The sequence below is a fragment of the Hemibagrus wyckioides genome, linkage group LG14 (assembly GCF_019097595.1).
Source record: "Hemibagrus wyckioides isolate EC202008001 linkage group LG14, SWU_Hwy_1.0, whole genome shotgun sequence".
NCBI lineage: Eukaryota > Metazoa > Chordata > Actinopteri > Siluriformes > Bagridae > Hemibagrus > Hemibagrus wyckioides.
In genome coordinates, this window is record NC_080723.1 from 21,576,449 (window position 1) to 21,594,598 (window position 18,150).

Consider the following 18,150-nt stretch of genomic DNA (forward strand, 5'->3'; position numbering starts at 1 on the left):
GAAGGCAGCAACAAACACTGACAATGAACACCACATAAAAACAACCTAGAAATATGAACACAATCAGAGATTTCCAAACATGGGAATACTCAAAGATATTTACAAGAGGCATAGATTCAGAAAGTTCTGCTCTAAGCCTTCACGAGGCTTTAAAGCTTTTTTTTTCTTCCACCTCAGACCGAACACAAGGACCGAGCTGAATAACCTCCTTTGAAGGAAGATTGTGATGGACGATAAAAATAATAAAACAAAACGAAAGAAATACAGAAAGCGCTAAAGGTACGCACGAGAGATAGATTCATTGCCAAAACACATAAAATCACGAGTAAGGAATGAATAATTGTAATGCGTGATAATAATGTGAGTCATGGTGTCTGTCACGTCAAGGGGACACACCTACACACACACACACACCTATACACACACACACACACACACACACACACTGATAGATTGTCTGCTGTTTCTAATAAAGAATCCCTCAAATTACTCGACCCACTACACACACACACACACTCCAGGTGTAATCTTCCAGTCTAGAAATAATTCAGCGTTCATCAACAGCTAATTCTCTGCAGGTGACTGACAGCTAATCACAGCTCCGTTTTTCCACAACACCATCATTATGCTTATTATTATTAAATTACCATCTAATTATAGTCCTGATCTGAGGTATTCTAGTCATGTCACGTCAAGTGAAGTCGAAGTTTTCTCTATTTCCACCTTGTCGGGCTGTAGTTTGATAGAAAGGGAGATGAAGGAAAGGTGTAGAGGGAGGGAATGATATGGTTCAGCTAGAAATGTATTTAAGTTGTCTTCACATACGTTACTGCACACTGAAATTCTTTCTTTATATATCCCATGCTTGGAGGGTTGATGGCAGAGCACAGGTCAGAGCGCAGGGTCAGCCATGGTGCAGCATCTTGGAGCAGGAGGTGGGTTGGGGGCCTTGCTCAAGGGCCCAACAGTGGCAGCTTTGCGGTGTCGGGCTTGATCTTCCCACCATGATCTTCCGGTCAATGACCCACAGCATTAACCACTTGAGCTACCACTGTCTTTTTATTTAACTGATAAAAAGGGTGCAAAAGTGGATAATTGTAGAGTCACTAATCACTAGTACTAATCCCAGCAACACGACTCCAGCTGATACACTACACATGTACTAGACTGTGCTAGAACTGTATATCCACAGCAGCAGAGTAAACACACACTCAGACATCAACTGCAATCTTGCTCTGTACAACAGTTTATAGAATATATTCATGCCTAATGTGAGACACCAGTGTGAATGAGTGTGTGTGTGTGAGTGTGTGTGTGTAATCACATCCTGTATGCAGTGTATAGCCCCATGCTCCTGATCCATCACTACCCTGAGCAGGATAAAGCGCTTACTGAAGGACTGTAGGAAACACACAAAACAACAACAACAACAACAACAGCAGCATAATAAATGCAAGCATGACATCACACATGAAATGTGTTCAAGACATCCTTGACTTGTCCATGATTGAATAAATCCTGTATTAATATCCAACACTATCTGAGAAGTTCCTTGGCAAGTGTTAGATCTGAAATCTTTACTGATTTAAAAGAGAAAAATAATACAAGAGAAATGACAGTAGACAAGGTGTTGGTGCACAGGTAAATATAATGGACTTGTGATGTTTGGTCTCTGCTGCCCTCTGTAGGCCAGAAATGGTCATTGCAGCTTCTTTTACACCCTGGGGCTGCTGAACAAATTCGAATTTTATTTGTCACATACGAAATCATACACAGTACGACATGTAGTCAAATACTTTTTACGACTGTCTTACATAAAAGAGGAAAGAGTAAAAAAAGAAAATGTGTGGACATGAAGATAGGGGATATAGTTAAGAAGTATAGGAAAATATAGGGAAAAATTTTAAATGGTAAAAAAAAACAAACTTGAAAATCAAGTATCAGATATGCATATGCAAATATATGTCTATGTATGTATATATAACAAATATAAAAATATAAAAATATAAAAACAAAACAAAAAAAAAAAAAAAAAAAATATATATATATATATATATATATATATATATATATGCGGATGGTACGCTCGGCTGATCGCACCACCCTCTGGACAGCTTGCCTGTCCTGTTTGGTGCTGTTCCCAAACCAGGGAGTGATACTTCCCGTCATTGCTCTCAATGGTGCAGGTGTAGAATGTCTTTAGCACCTTTGAGGGCAGTTTAAAGTCCTTCAGGAGTCTGAGATGATAAAGACGCTGCCGGGCCTTCTTCACCAGGGTGTTAACGTGACAGGACCATGTCAGGTCCTGCGTGATGTAGACACCTGTGGACAGAAGTGTCCTTTAACGTAATGTCCAAACTAGAACAAAGCTCCTGGTTACAGAGCTGCACTTTTAGACCATATAGTACACAGTTATAGAAGAGAAATGATTTATTATCACACTCTCTGGTGATGAGGAGTCTCTGGAGATGATGAGGAGTCTCCTCGTGTCATCTCAGGGAGTTTTTACAGTGAATTTCTGAAATATATTCCAATAAAGCTGATTTATGACAGTGTATATTCGTCACTGGATTGAAATTTTGTACATTTGACCAAAATAGGAGGTAGGACTGAACGTTTTTAACAACCAAGCAGAAGACTAGGATGTAAAAACATTATATATCAACATTATAATTTCAGCACAAAATATGGTAATGTGTTTGTCATTTTTTAAAATAAGAACATAAACTGCTTGGTGTGTTTTAATTTTTTGCTGAAGGCCCCGAGCCACCAGGGGGCCCCTTAACACTGCACTATGTCACTAAAGACACTTTAAAGACACTAAAAGCACCTTTTTGCTGTCAGTCAGTATATTTAGGTGGAACATTATTGTACAGTACTGATGGCCAATGAAAAAGAAAAAAACCCCACAATTCTGACTCCTGACTTCAGCTGTGTCTCAATCAGATCTCTAGTTCACTACACAGGTCACTTATCAGCGAGTCGGCCATTTTTAAGGGTTTTTTCTCTCTCTCTCTCTTTCTTTCACTTTCTTTATCTGTCTGTGTCTCTCTGTCTCTCTCTCTCTTTCTCTGTCTCTCTATCAGTCTGTGTGTCTCTCTCTAACTCACTCTCCATCTCACTCTCTGTCTCTCTGTCTGTCTCTCTATCGGTTTGTCTGTCTCTCTCTCTAACTGACTCTCCATCTCCCTCTCCCTCTGTCTGTCTGTCTATCTGTCTGTCTCTCTCTCTAACTGACTCTCCATCTCCCTCTCCCTCTGTCTGTCTGTCTATCTGTCTGTCTCTCTCTCTTTCTCTCTCTGTCTCTCTCTCTCTCTCTGTCTCTCTATTGGTCTGTGTGTGTGTTTCTCTCTCTAACTCAATCTATATCTCACTCTCTCTCTGTCTGTCTATCTCTCTCTCTGTCTTTCTATCTCTCTCTCTCTCTCTCTCTTAATCTCAACCTCAATCGTGAAATCCTTTCGGGTCTCTGGAACGTTTGTTCCGTAAAATGCTGCATAAAGCACCGCAAAAAAAACTAGGGACCATCGATGCTCACTGTGTTCTGTTGCGGAATATGATATATATTCATATGTATCATATTCATATTTTATTTGACATTTTATTTGATGTCCTGTAACCATTTTGTTTGAATCTAATGACTTTTAATTGTTTCTTATTAATAAGTTTTAATAAACTATTTTTATTAGAGTAACACATTAATATGATGTATAAAACTGAATTATCTGATATGTTTGAGTGTTTAGAGTGACTGAGGAGTCATCGGTGTCCCAGTGTGTAGAGAATCAGGATCCTTAGCAGTGTCCCATCTCATGTACACTATATACTGATCCACTACACAGGGAGCTAAAGAGACGATCGAGACGCTCCACCTGTTTGTGTCACAAAGCAGTCAGTCATGCCAAAATGGGCGCAATAATACAATAATATACCAATAGTAGAAGTGGAAGAATAAAAAGAGTCATCTTGTAATAAAAACAGCAGTAACACACGGTAATTATGATGAGAATACAGGAATACATGTAACTGTGAGCCAGCATAAACAACTCTATCCCAACTCAACATGTAACAGCTTGACTAAAGAGAACACACCCAAACAGACACCCACACACACACATACACACACACACACAGTCAAACACTTTCAAACTTATAATCAGCTTTTTTTCAGGGCTTCGAGATTTTGTGTGTGTGTGTGTGTGTGTGTGTAAATTTGGGAACAATGGGAAAAGGAAATTCACTTGTATGTTTTTTCAAGGGTGTCCTTCAGGGGGCAATGTTAGGACCGATTTTATTCCTTATTTAAATGCCAGTAATATTTTTGCTTAGATAGATAGATAGATAGATAGATAGATAGATAGATAGATAGATAGATAGATAGATAGATAGACAGACAGACAGACAGGTAGATAGATAGATAGATAGATAGATAGATAGATAGATAGATAGATAGATAGACAGACAGACAGACAGACAGACAGACAGACAGACAGACAGATAGATAGATAGATAGATAGATAGATAGACAGACAGGCACATAGATTGACAGACAGACAGGTAGATAGATAGATAGATAGATAGATAGATAGATAGATAGATAGATAGATAGATAGATAGATAGATAGATAGACAGGCAGACAGACAGACAGGTAGATAGATAGATAGATAGATAGATAGATAGATAGATAGATAGATAGATAGATAGATAGATAGATTATCCTTGTCTTTTTTTCTGTCCTTATTCCTCTTTCCTTTTCCTTTTCAAGGGTCAAAACAAATAGTCGTCTAAGCATTTCACTGCATATCATACTGTGTACGATTATGTATGTGACAAATAAAATTTGAATTTGAATTAATTTACAACAAATGTCACATAAACTGAATTAAAATGTAGAATCATTGACACAATGGAGTTTTTTGTAATGAGATGTATATTTAGCATTTAATGAAGGATCATCAAGCTGTAACTTTTCATTTTTAAGTAGCTTTTTATTTTCAATTACTTCCAACACAGGCTAGTTCACAATTTGTCGATTCTTTATAACATGTCAAACTTATTATTTGTGTATTATTGTGTATTATTATTGTGTATTATTAATTTCAACAGAGAGAAGAAAGCGTGTGGTGAGGAAACGTCTGTTTTTAGCTGTAGCTGTGAACAGGAGCGAACTTGTTTCACAGAAATTCCATATATAATTATTTAAAGTAACTACATGAATAAAAAATGATATATACTTTTATGTACATATTCATGTATATATATGTTTTAATTAAAAGGTAAATAGTTTGTGTGGTTTAAGAGAAATAAATAATGAAATCACTTCAGAGTGTATTATCATGGATGCTAACAGAAACTTTGCTTCATTACCACAGTTTGTTATTGATTGAAATGCTAAAACAGCTGTTTTTATTACATTATTTTTTATTAAAACTGAATATTTTGTATCAGATTAGTGCTTCAAAACTGACACAATTTCACGTGTGCTTTAGTTTTAGCTTGGACGGCTAACTTTTCTAGCCGCACAACTTTTATATTGAAACGTCATCACTTTGGCGGCCATCTTGTTTTTTTTCCCTCCTCTCGGCCCCCTCCTTCCTTTCCCCCCGAAACTCTCGCGCGCTTGTTGTTGCCGCGCTCGCGCTCGCTTTTTATTTTAATGGCTTGCTTAAAGCTGAAAATTTCTCCCAGTCCCAAATCCCGTTAAACATCACCAGAATTGATTCCTGCAGCCTGACGTTAATGGCAGCGTGTCGCCGAGCGTTTCCCAGCGCCGTGTCACGAATATTTTGTGAGCACGAGCGCTGATGCTAGCCTCTTGTTGTTGTTGTTGTTGTTGTTGTTGTTAGCTAGCAGCCAGGTTGCTCACTCGGCTAGCTAATTATGGATGCCTGCCTGGCTAGCTAGGGGTTCATAAACGTCTAGCTTGTTTGTTTGTTTTTGTTTTTGTTTGTTTTATGTGCATTTAGGGAGTAAAGTCAAGGCTGAGAGCTCTTTATTAGGGTTTTTATTTTATTATTTTGGCTCAGGATGAGTAGGAAACATCACCACTACAAAGGAGCTGAAGTGAGCTGCTGCGTCAAATATTTTCTCTTCGGCTTTAATATTATATTTTGGGTGAGTATTTTAACACATTTTTATAATTATTTTCCTCATCTAAATCTTCATTGTTGTGCTGCCATGTCTTTGGTTCACCTCTCAGAAAGTGTGGATGTGCTTCATTCGCTCTTCATTTATCGTTTAAAAAATAAATAAATAACTAAACCTTTTAATAAAACGAGTAAAAATGTCTTTAAAAAATTGGCCAGGCATCTTCAAAAAAAAAAAAAAAAAAACATTTTTTTTTTACATTTATAATAAACCTACTTTCTATCATTCTGTAACATTTAATATTAAATCCACCATTGTGTTTAGTATTTTTTTCCCTTCCTAATCCTGCTCTGTAGTTTCTGTTTGTCCGAATATTTATGGTTTTCCTCACTGTTTTAGTTTGTCTCAGGTATCCTGAAGGGAAAAGACAGACAGACTGACAGGTTGACAGACAGACCGGCAGACAGCCAGGTAGACAGACTGACAGGTAGACAGACTTACAGACTGACAGGTAGACAGACTTACAGACTTACAGACTGACAGGTAGACAGACTTACAGACAGCCAGGTAGACAGACTTACAGACAGCCAGGTAGACAGACTGACAGCCAGGTAGACAGACTGACAGATAGGTAGACAGACTGACAGATAGACTGACAGACAGCCAGGTAGACAGACTGACAGATAGACTGACAGACATACAGGTAGACAGACTTACAGACTGACAGGTAGACAGACTGACAGATAGGTAGACAGACTGACAGGCAGATAGACTGACAGACATACAGATAGACAGACATACAGACTGACAGATAGACTGACAGACAGGTAGACAGATTGACATGCAGACAGACAGGTTGACAGACATACAGGTTGACAGACATACAGGTTGACAGATAGACAGACTGACAGATAGACAGACTGACAGGTAGGTAGACAGATGGACAGAATGACAGTTAGACAGACTGACAGGTAGACAGACAGAAAGACAGATGGACAGAATGACAGGTAGACAGACTGACAGATAGGTAGACAGACTGACTGACAGATAGACAGACAGACAGGTAGACAGACAAGTTGACAGACAGACAGGTTGACCGACTGACAGACAGACAGATAGAAAGATAGATACTTTATTCATCCAGATGGGAAATTTACACCTAAAATAACGTAAACCTTTCGGACGTCACTTGTCGTATTTCATGTAATCACCATCAGATCATATGGTGTTGATGTCATAGTTACCATAACCATATTTGGTATTTCCTGTGGAGTTTCAGTGTTACATCACAGTAAGGTTTGCCGTCATGTGCAGCCTCTTATTCTGTAACGTGTCGTACTCTTTCTTTGTGTGTTATGGTTTAATGTCCATGAGAGTGTGTTTCTAGTTATCACTTACGTTTATAGCAGCTGGGAAGATTTGCTCCCTCACTGGCAAAAGCTGTGACACTGGAGACTCCTTCCTTAAACGTTCTCAAAGAACGCTTTCTGATTTTTCTTTAGTTCGTTACACTTAGTCCAGAGTACGCCATACAAATCCCTGTGACTGAGTGGTTACTATAGAAACCATAACGTATCGGAATATAACCCTGAGAATTGCAGAGGTTCGACTGTCAGAGCTTCTGCTTCAGAAAACTCAGCACCTTTTAACTGACACTGTATACCTTACACCATCTGTCTCTCTCTCTCTCATTCTCTCTGTCTCTCGTGCCGTCTCTCTCTCTCTCTCTCTCTCTCTCTCTCTGTCTCTTTCTCTCTGTCTGTCTTTCTTTCTCTCTTTCTATCCCTCTCTCATTCTTTCTCTCTGTCTGTCTCTTTCTGTCTCTCATTCTCATTCTCTCTGTCACTCTTTCTATTGTTCTGTCCCTCTCTTTCTCTCTCTCTCTTTTTCTGAGAGGTTGTGAGAGGGTATGAGAAGTTGTGAGTGGGGCGAGAGGTTGTAAGATTGTATAAGAGGTTGTGATGGGGTATGAGAGGGGGTGAGAAGGTATGAGAGGTTGTGAAGGTGTATGAGAGGCTGTGAAGGTGTTTAATAGGTTGTGAGGTGGTGAGAGGTGTATGAAAGGTTGTGATGGGGTATAAGGGGTGGTGAGAAGGTATGAGAGGTTGTGAAGGTGTTTAATAGGTTGTGAGGTGGTGATGGGGTATGAGAGGTGGTGAGAGGTGTATGAAAGGTTGTGATGGTGTATAAGGGGTGGTGAGAGGGTATAAGAGGTTGTGAAGGTGTATAAGAGGCTATAAAGGTATATAATAGGTTTTGATGGGGTATGAGAGGTGGTGATGGGGTATGAGAGGTGGTGATGGGGTATGAGAGGTGGTGAGAAGTTGATGAGAGATAATATTGTGATAAATTAGCTATAGATCCAGATTCTTGTCTTTACTTTCAGCCTGTGTATTTTGTTTCTTTCCCTAACAGCACTTGATATGAAGCTCTGTTCAGACTGGATTAGCCTTAAGGCTGATTTCTCTTGCTTTTAACTGTGTAATTTTGTAGCCATGTGAATCTGGTAGCTGTCTGGAGCGCTGCGTGTGCACGTCAGAAACGAACATGACGTGTCCGTGTGCTGCAACACCAATGTAAATAGCACCATTTGACCCATGTGTGGATGGACTGGACAATAAACGTTATGTCTCAGAGTTTGTGTAGCAATCTTTTTTGCTGTCACAAAATCCTGAGTGCTTCTGTTACAGGAAGTGTTTGTCTTTCACTCTTCTGGTTTTTCTAGATTAGTGAATCTGAGCATATGGTGAGGGTTTTGGATCTGAGACACGGTTCTGTAAGGGTATGAAAGGTGTCTTGGGGGGTGTGAAAGGGTATGGGAGGTGGTGGGGGGGTATAAAAGGGTATGAGAGGCTGTGATGGGGTATGAGAAGTTGTGATGGGGTATGAGAGGTAAATGTAGACATGAGTAATGTGTGTACCTTTACACCGGAGGGTAATGTGATTATTCCAGGAGTATCTCAGGGAATGTCAGTCTTGTGTGAATCCGTCATGTTGGTAATTCATTGCTCATTCTCATGTTAGGAAAGATCATGGAGTTATCCCGCCTTCAGTGCACCGAGCATCCTGTCTCACACACAGCACTGACAGAGGATGTGTTAGGTGTGTTAGATCCTGTGAGGAAATTGATTCTTCATCTTCTCTTCAGTACAGATAAACAATAGGCTCAGCTCTCTCTCTCTCTCTCTCTCTCTCTCTCTCTCTCTCACACTGTCCTCTAAACCAGGAGTGTGTGTTATATATGGAACTTTTTTGAAATGGTTGATCTAGATCAGATATGCCATTTATATATATATATATATATATATATATATATGCATGCCAGATATTCCGTATTCATCAAATCCAGAGACTCGGCTCTTTTGGAGTTGGAGTGTAGTTGCAGAGGATCGCTATGTTATCAGCAGTAAGTGGTGATGTGGTGAGTCAGGTATGTTAGAGACGCACAAAAGGATTATAAAATGCTGCTTCACACCCCAGTAATGTAAATATCGCTTTAACAAACCTTCAAGATGTTCCTCAAGGTCAGATGTTTGCAGCATGTTCATATTTTAACCTTTACATTCTGACCTTGTGACCTGAGTGTACTCCAAACCTTCATCAGATGAGAATCATGGCTGTTATTATAGTTATATTTACACCGATCAGCCATAACATTATGACAGGTGAAGTGAATAAGACTGACGATCTCCTCATCATGGCACCTGTTAGTGGGTGGGATATATTAGATATCAAGTGAACATTTTGTCCTCAAAGTTGATGTTAGAAGCAGGAAAAATTGTGATGGCTAGACCACTGGATCAGAGCATCTCCAAAACTGCAGCTATTGTGGAGTGTTCCCAGTCTGCAGTGGTCAGTATCTATCAAAAGTGCTCCAAGGAAGGAACAGTGGTGAAGCGGTGACAGGGTCATGGGTGGTCAAGGCTCACTGATGCACGTGGGGAGCAAAGGCTGGTCCGTGTGAGCCGATCCAACAGACGAGCTACTGTTGATCAAACTGCTGAAGAAGTTAATGCTGGTTCTGATAGAAAGGTGTCAGAATACACAGTGCATCACAGTTTGTTGTGTATAAGGGCTGCATAGCAGCAGACCAGTCAGGGTGCCCATGCTGACCCCTGTGCACCACTGAAAGCGCCAATAATGGGCATCAGAACTGGACCACGGAGCAGTGGAAGAAGGTGACCTGGTCTGATGAATCACGTTTTCTTTTACATTACGTGGATGGTCGGGTGCATGTGCGTCGCATACCTGTGGAACACATGGTACCAGAAGAAGAAGGCGAGCCAGCGGAGGCAGTGTCATGCTTTGGGCAATGTTCTGCTGGGAAACCTTGGGTCCTGCCATCCATGTGGATGTTACTTTGACACGTACCACATACCTAAGCATTGTTGCAGACCATGTACACCCAGAACATTATTCCCTGATGGCTGTGGCCTCTTTCAGCAGGATAATGCTCCATGCCACAAAGCAAAAATTGTTCAGGAATGGTTTGATGACCACAACAACCTGTTTGAGGTGTTGACTTGGCCAAATTCCCCAGATCTCAATCCATTTGAGCATCTGTGGGATGTGCTGAATGAACAAGTCCGATCCATGGAGGCCCCATCTCGCAACTTACAGGACAGGTCAGAGCGTAAGGGGGACCAACACAATATTAGGCAGGTGGTCATAATGTTATGCCTGATCGGTGTATATAACGTGTGTCTGCTCTCATTCATTTACTGTGCTGTGATTGTCCGTTTGTCTGAAACTGAGGCGTTTCCACAATCAGCCTCGGGCTGGTCGAGACCGGTTTAGAAAGAAACAATTGTCTAAACGCTCTCTTTCTCTCTTTCTATCTCTCTCTCTCTCTCTCTCTCTCTCTCTCTCTCTCTCTCCCCTGACTGTGTGAATACACACTCATGACTGGAATGGATTATACCTTACACAATGCAGCGACTTGTTGTGACCTGTGGTGTTGTGATACTCACCTGCTGCTGTTGTACTTGTGACTATTAACCTACTGTACTATCTATACTTATATTCTACACTTACACTATATGCTACACACTTACACTGCACACTTACACTGCACACTTACGCTGCACACTTACACTGCACACTTACGCTGCACACTTACACTGCACACTTACACTGCACACTTACGCTGCACACTTACGCTGCACACTTACGCTGCACACTTACACTGCACACTTACACTGCACACTTACGCTGCACACTTACACTGCACACTTACACTGCACACTTACACTGCACACTTACACTGCACACTTACGCTGCACACTTACGCTGCACACTTACGCTGCTACACTGCACACTTACACTGCACACTTACACTGCACACTTACGCTGCACACTTACGCTGCACACTTACGCTGCACACTTACACTGCACACTTACGCTGCACACTTACGCTGCTACACTGCACACTTACGCTGCACACTTACACTGCACACTTACGCTGCACACTTACACTGCACACTTACGCTGCACACTTACACTGCACACTTACACTGCACACTTACGCTGCTACACTTACACTGCACACTTACGCTGCACACTTACGCTGCACACTTACACTGCACACTTACACTGCACACTTACGCTGCACACTTACACTGCACACTTACGCTGCACACTTACACTGCACACTTACACTGCACACTTACACTGCACACTTACGCTGCTACACTGCACACTTACGCTGCACACTTACGCTGCACACTTACGCTGCTACACTGCACACTTACACTGCACACTTACGCTGCACACTTACACTGCACACTTACACTGCACACTTACGCTGCACACTTACACTGCACACTTACGCTGCACACTTACGCTGCTACACTGCACACTTACGCTGCACACTTACACTGCACACTTACACTGCACACTTACGCTGCACACTTACGCTGCACACTTACGCTGCACACTTACGCTGCACACTTACACTGCACACTTACGCTGCTACACTGCACACTTACACTGCACACTTACACTGCTACACTTACACTGCACACTTACACTGCACACTTACACTGCACACTTACACTGCACACTTACACTGCACACTTACGCTGCTACACTGCACACTTACGCTGCACACTTACGCTGCACACTTACGCTGCACACTTACGCTGCTACACTGCACACTTACACTGCACACTTACACTGCACACTTACACTGCACACTTACACTGCACACTTACACTGCACACTTACGCTGCACACTTACGCTGCACACTTACACTGCACACTTACACTGCACACTTACGCTGCTACACTGCACACTTACACTGCACACTTACACTGCACACTTACACTGCACACTTACGCTGCACACTTACGCTGCACACTTACACTGCACACTTACGCTGCTACACTGCACACTTACGCTGCACACTTACGCTGCACACTTACGCTGCTACACTGCACACTTACGCTGCACACTTACGCTGCTACACTACACGTTGCTCATTATATACGTATACAGCTTGCTTACACACTACACTTACACTGCTACACTACACACCTACACTGCTACAATTACACTGTAAACTCTATACACGTACACTACACACTATATGCTTACACTACACACTATAGGTTTACACTACTACACTATACACTACTGTACTATACACTATACTCTTACATTACACACTACACACTATATGCTTACACTACTACCCTATTCACTACTACACTATACATTACACATTATAGGATCACACTATACACTACACATTATATGCTTACACTATACTCTTATACTACACTATACACTACACACTATAGGATTACACAGCTACACTATACCATTACACTACACACTATAGGATTACACTACACATTATATGCTTACACTGTACACTATACCCTTACATTACACACATGCACTACACACTATAGGATTATACTACACACTATACACTACACTCTTACACTATACACATACACTACACACTATACTCGTACACTATACACATAACTATACACTACACATATGTTAACACTACACACTGTACTCAACTTCTCTATGCACTACACATTATACACTATACACTAATACCTTATTAGATTATGTGCTGTAGTGTGTGAATGTTAGAAGTCGTATCCTCTCACTCACACTATTCACACTACACAGCAGAGTATGACAGTTCATCAGTATGAGAGTTGAGATGCTCCTCATGTCTTTAACACGTTTGTTGATGTGATGTTCCTGTTCTGTCCTTGCTTAGAGAACCCTTAACAGGCTTTCTTTCCCCTTTTTTTGACTTTACCTGAATCCAGAATCTGTGTATCTACATAGACGAACCTACAATCTCTGCTTCAGGAAGTCGTGTTTACGTATTTATTAATGATAACTACTTGTATTATTATTATTATCATCAGTGCTGATGTGTGAAATGTAGTATAAGGTGATGTGTGTAGTGTTCTGTTGTGTTTTACTCGGGACTGGACGGAGCAGGGATGGAGCAGGGACGGAGCAGGGAGTCTTTTCCGGGAGCTCTGAGTCATGACGAGTGAAGGCGGTTTCTGGGGAAACTCTGGTCCTCGGCATCCCTCTCGTAGCCGTAAATTCCATCCAGCTTGCGGTTTTGTCTCTTGTAGTCGGTGATGAATGGTGTGTGTTGTGCCTAAAACCCCCCTCCGGACGACTCGGAGCTCATTTCCACCCCCACCTTCTCCGTCTCTTTAACGTTCCCTGCCTGAGAATCTTAACCTCTCATTATGTGCCACTGAATCTGCCTTTGTTAGAGGACAAATCCCAACAACACTAACCCTGATTACATACAATACATCTCTCTCTCTCTCTCTAACTCTCTCTCTCTTTATCCCTCTGTCTCTCTGCTTCTCTCTCTCTCTCTCTCTCTCTCTCTCTATCCCTCTACATGTCTCTCTTTATCCCTCTCTCTGTCTCTGTCTGTCTCTTCCTGTCTCTCTGTCTCTGCCTCTGCCTCTCTCTGTCTCTTTCCCTGTCTTTCTGTCTCTCTTTCTCCCTGTCTCTCCATCTCTCTATCTCTCTCTCTCTCCTGTGATATAAGAAGCTAAAAGAAAATGATCACTTTTCCAATGATGTACCACAAAATAAAATGAAAGTCTTCAGGATGTTGTCCAGCTTTTTTCAGCTATGTGGTGAAGAATACAGCGTTACTGGGGTAATATCAGAGGGGGCGTGGCCAGATATCATGTTACACCATTACAGCAGGAAAAGTTATATAGGATTAACAGAAGATTTGTGGATATTCAAGCTACAGACATGAATAAGCAAGGGAAGCAAGGGTCCAGATTGCTAGCCAGCGTGATATCGGTGATTCCTGACCGTCGTATCCTGTGTATCTTGAGAGGACGTGAACTTCCTTTTAACGTCATAAAGCATCGTGGCCTGGACACATTTCCATTTCCTTTCATCTTTCCTGCCAGGGATTTTCTCTCGCTGTTCGATCGGAGCTCACAGCCGGTGACGTACATATCTTTGACCCGGTTCGGTGAGAGACTGGTCCAAACTTCCTCTTCCTCCCTCAACTGACCGCAGGGGCCATTACTGTGTTGCCATGACGCTTTTCAGAACACATGGACACACGGACCTAACGGCACGTAACTCGGAGTGTTGCCGTAGATACGTAGGGTTTGTTTTGATCCCCTGTGTTAAACGTTATGGAGGTTTATTCAACGAGCATCTTTTAGGACATGTTATAGTTCTACACACACACACACACACACACACACACATTCTCACACACACACACACACACAGAGTTTACTGCTTTAATGCTTATTTCACATAGGGTTTAATCCTGGTCTTGTCACGACACTCGTTTAAGTCCATGGGTATGCAGTTAACAAAGTGTGTGTGAGAGAGAGAGAGAGAGAGAGAGAAAAGTGAATGAACTCTTAAAGAGCTCAATTCAGCTATTGTGTAGGGTGACTATTGTCTCTCTCTGTCACACACACTTATTCACTAAAGCAGACAAAGAACTTGGATTGTGTGTGTGCGCGTGTACACACGTGAGAAAGCATTTGCGGTCAGATGGAGAGTGAGCTTTCATCTCTGTGCATATTCATGAGACAGCAAGAAACACTAAGCAACTCTGTGTGTTTGTGTGTGTGTGTGCACGAGTTTGTACTCGGACACATCCGTCAGGTTCAGATGGCAGATGGGAGCCACACGTCTGTTTCCCCTTTTTTCTCAGTTGTTCCTGGAGTGACACCACGTTCCTGCCATTTCCCAGCATGCTCCATGCTTACACACACACACTGACTCATTCTGACCAAAATACATGAATCAGGAGTTGAATCACGGCTCGTTAAAGTGTTTACACGTGATGTGATCCGACTCCAAGTGAAAACAGAGGTGCGGGAAAAACGCAGAAGAAAGCGATGAAGTGTTCTGGGAGTCATTTGTGGTATGAATCAGTGATTAGAACACTTACTGTCAACAGTCTATCTCACACGCACACACACACACACACATGCAGTAATGCCCAGTGAAGGAAGTTCTGTCCAGAGGGATGGGATTTAGTAGATGAATTTTCGAACATTCGATGTCATCATGTCCAGTCTGAACTAGCATAGAACATCAACGAAGAAAACACCGCTGTTGATGTCAGGGGTTCGACTAACGAGTTGCTATCTATTGATTAATCTGTTGTCTCTGAGATCTAACCCATGGTGAAGATGTCTGATCTGTCAGTAACTGCTGTGATGTGGCTCTGTATTATTGTGTCATTTGGTGCTTGGACCCCTATTGCTTCTATTCAGAATCCTCTCCTATCTGTCATCACACTGGTCTGAGGAAGACCGCTTTGAATACGGCGGCAACCGGATATGACATCACATGCCACGCCATCATTGGCGCCGCCGCAATTCAGGCAGCTTTTCTTTTTCCGATCTTTCATATTCTTTGAAATTTGTATCATATAATACCAGTTGGAGTGACCCAGCTATTATCAGGGCTTCCTCCATCTTGGCTTTACTGAAGAGGTCACTAAAGGTCAGGCATAACATTATAACCACTGACAGGTGCCGTGAATAAGACTGATTATTTTCTCATCATGGTACCTGTTAGTGGGTGGGATATATTAGGCAGCAAGTGAACATTTTATCCTCAAAGTTGATGTGTTAGAAGCAGGAAAAATGGACAAGTGTAAGGATTTGAGTGAGTTTGACGAAGGGCCAAATTGTGATGGCTAGACCACTGGATCAGAGCATCTCCAAAACTGCAGCTCTTGTGGAGTGTTCCCGGTCTGCAGTGGTCAGTATCTATCAAAAGTGCTCCAAGGAAGGAACAGTGGTGAATCGGTGACAGGGTCATGGATGGCCAAGGCTCATTGATGCATGTGTGGAGTGAAGGCTGGCCCGTGTGATCCGATCCAACAGACGAGCTACTGTTGCTGAAATTGCTGAAGAAGTTAATGCTGGTTCTGATAGACGGGTCAGAATACACAGTGCAGGACGGGTCAGGGCTGTTTTAGCAGCAAAAGGGGGACCAACACGATATTAGGCAGGTGGTCATAATGTTATGCATGATCGGTGTATTAGAGCTTCTGTTCTTAATGTTCATGTATTAGAAGCAGGAAAAATTGGCAAGCGAAAGAATCTGAGCCACTTTCATGAAACCAGATTGTGAAGTCTAGACCGCTGGGTGCGAGCTAATTCAGACATGTTCCCTAAACTTTATGGATTAACGGCTCTGTGTTGCCTGAACAGCAATAAGAAGGTTTTTATAAGGTTTGGGCCGCACTTTATCATCTTTCTGCCATAGCTAGGTTTTATTGTTTTCAGTGAAATATCCATTTACACTGCCCTAGAGTGGTGTGAAAGCGGGAGTTTATTGGGCTGTGTCCCAATCCACATTAGTGGGAGGTATACTGATACATTGTAGTTAGTGTACACTTTACTGCACTAGTATGCTGTTAGGAACGAAATGTGTATCTGTTTTTCCTACATGTGGTGAGGTTCTTCGACATCTGGGCACTGAAGAGGAATAGAAGTGGGCAAGAGAGAAATAAAGAGATTAGGAGCAAATGAAATGGAGAGTGAGAGAGAGAGAGAGAAGGGCAGCTTGTTGGTGGTATAGAGTTAGAAGGTGAAGAGAGAGCAGCGCTGTGCCTCTGTAATCCCCTGGGATTAGTCGCATCTGGAGGCAATGGGATTATGGGATTTTACGACGGCTGATACCGGACCCCTGACTCGTGCCTTATTGCTCTTCATCCGCGAACACTTTCAGCCACTACGTCTGCAGGACAACAATACGTGATGCTATAAATCAGAGAACAATATGTGCGATGAAAGACAAAACATATATAAACAGCTGAGTTCAACTAAATAATCGAGTTCAGTCTTTAAGAGAAGAACCTCTCTAGTCTGGGTGAGTCTGTGGCCTCGGATCTCTCTTCTCAGCTGACAGAGGAACCCGATGTGGTCATCTGCTGTTCTAGCTCATCCTACTATTGCTACTAGTGGTGGCTGAAGTGGTTAAAGCTCTGGTTTGTTGATCAGAAGTCCCAGCACTGCCAAGGTGCCACTGTTGGGCAGTTGAGTAAGGCCCTTAACCCTCTCCACTCAAGGGGGCTGTGTCATAGCTGCCCCTGCGCTCTGGGTCGTTGACTGGAAGACTGGGGTTCAAGCCCACTGTTGGGCCTTTGTGTAAGGCCCCTGCATCATGGCTGCTCCTGCGCTCTGACCCCAGTCTTCCAAGGATGTATAGGTAGGTATAGTAATGTATATGTGACAAAGACTTTACCATCCTCAGGATTGTAATGACCTGAGATGCTTTTCTGCTCAGCACGGCTGTAAAGAGCAATTCTATGACTTGCTATATCCTTCCTGTCAGCTCAGATAAGCTCCACCAAGGCTCCACTCAGAATGGTCAGTGTTTTTTGTTTTCTGCACCATTCTGTGTATAACTGAGCATTTTAATTCCTGTTAAAACAGACAGCGAGTGATGATTTCAGAGCGTCCTATCAGTCCAGCTACAGGGTCACACACCAGGTTCAGGTGTGTTTAATATTTCTCTTTATAAATTGGACAGAAACAGTCAGACTCTCCAGATC

General features: G+C 42.1%; 1 protein-coding gene across 1 annotated transcript in view; it reads left to right on the forward strand.

The window, feature by feature from the left end:
* The first annotated feature begins 5,586 nt into the window (after positions 1-5,586).
* The window catches only part of tspan17 (tetraspanin 17), a 30,623-nt gene continuing 18,059 nt past the window's right edge, over positions 5,587-18,150 (forward strand). Inside the window, exon 1 of the mRNA XM_058407633.1 lies at positions 5,587-6,115. Within this exon, the coding sequence (XP_058263616.1) occupies positions 6,029-6,115 (87 nt within the window). The 5' untranslated portion in view covers positions 5,587-6,028. The remainder of the gene's footprint in view (positions 6,116-18,150) is intronic.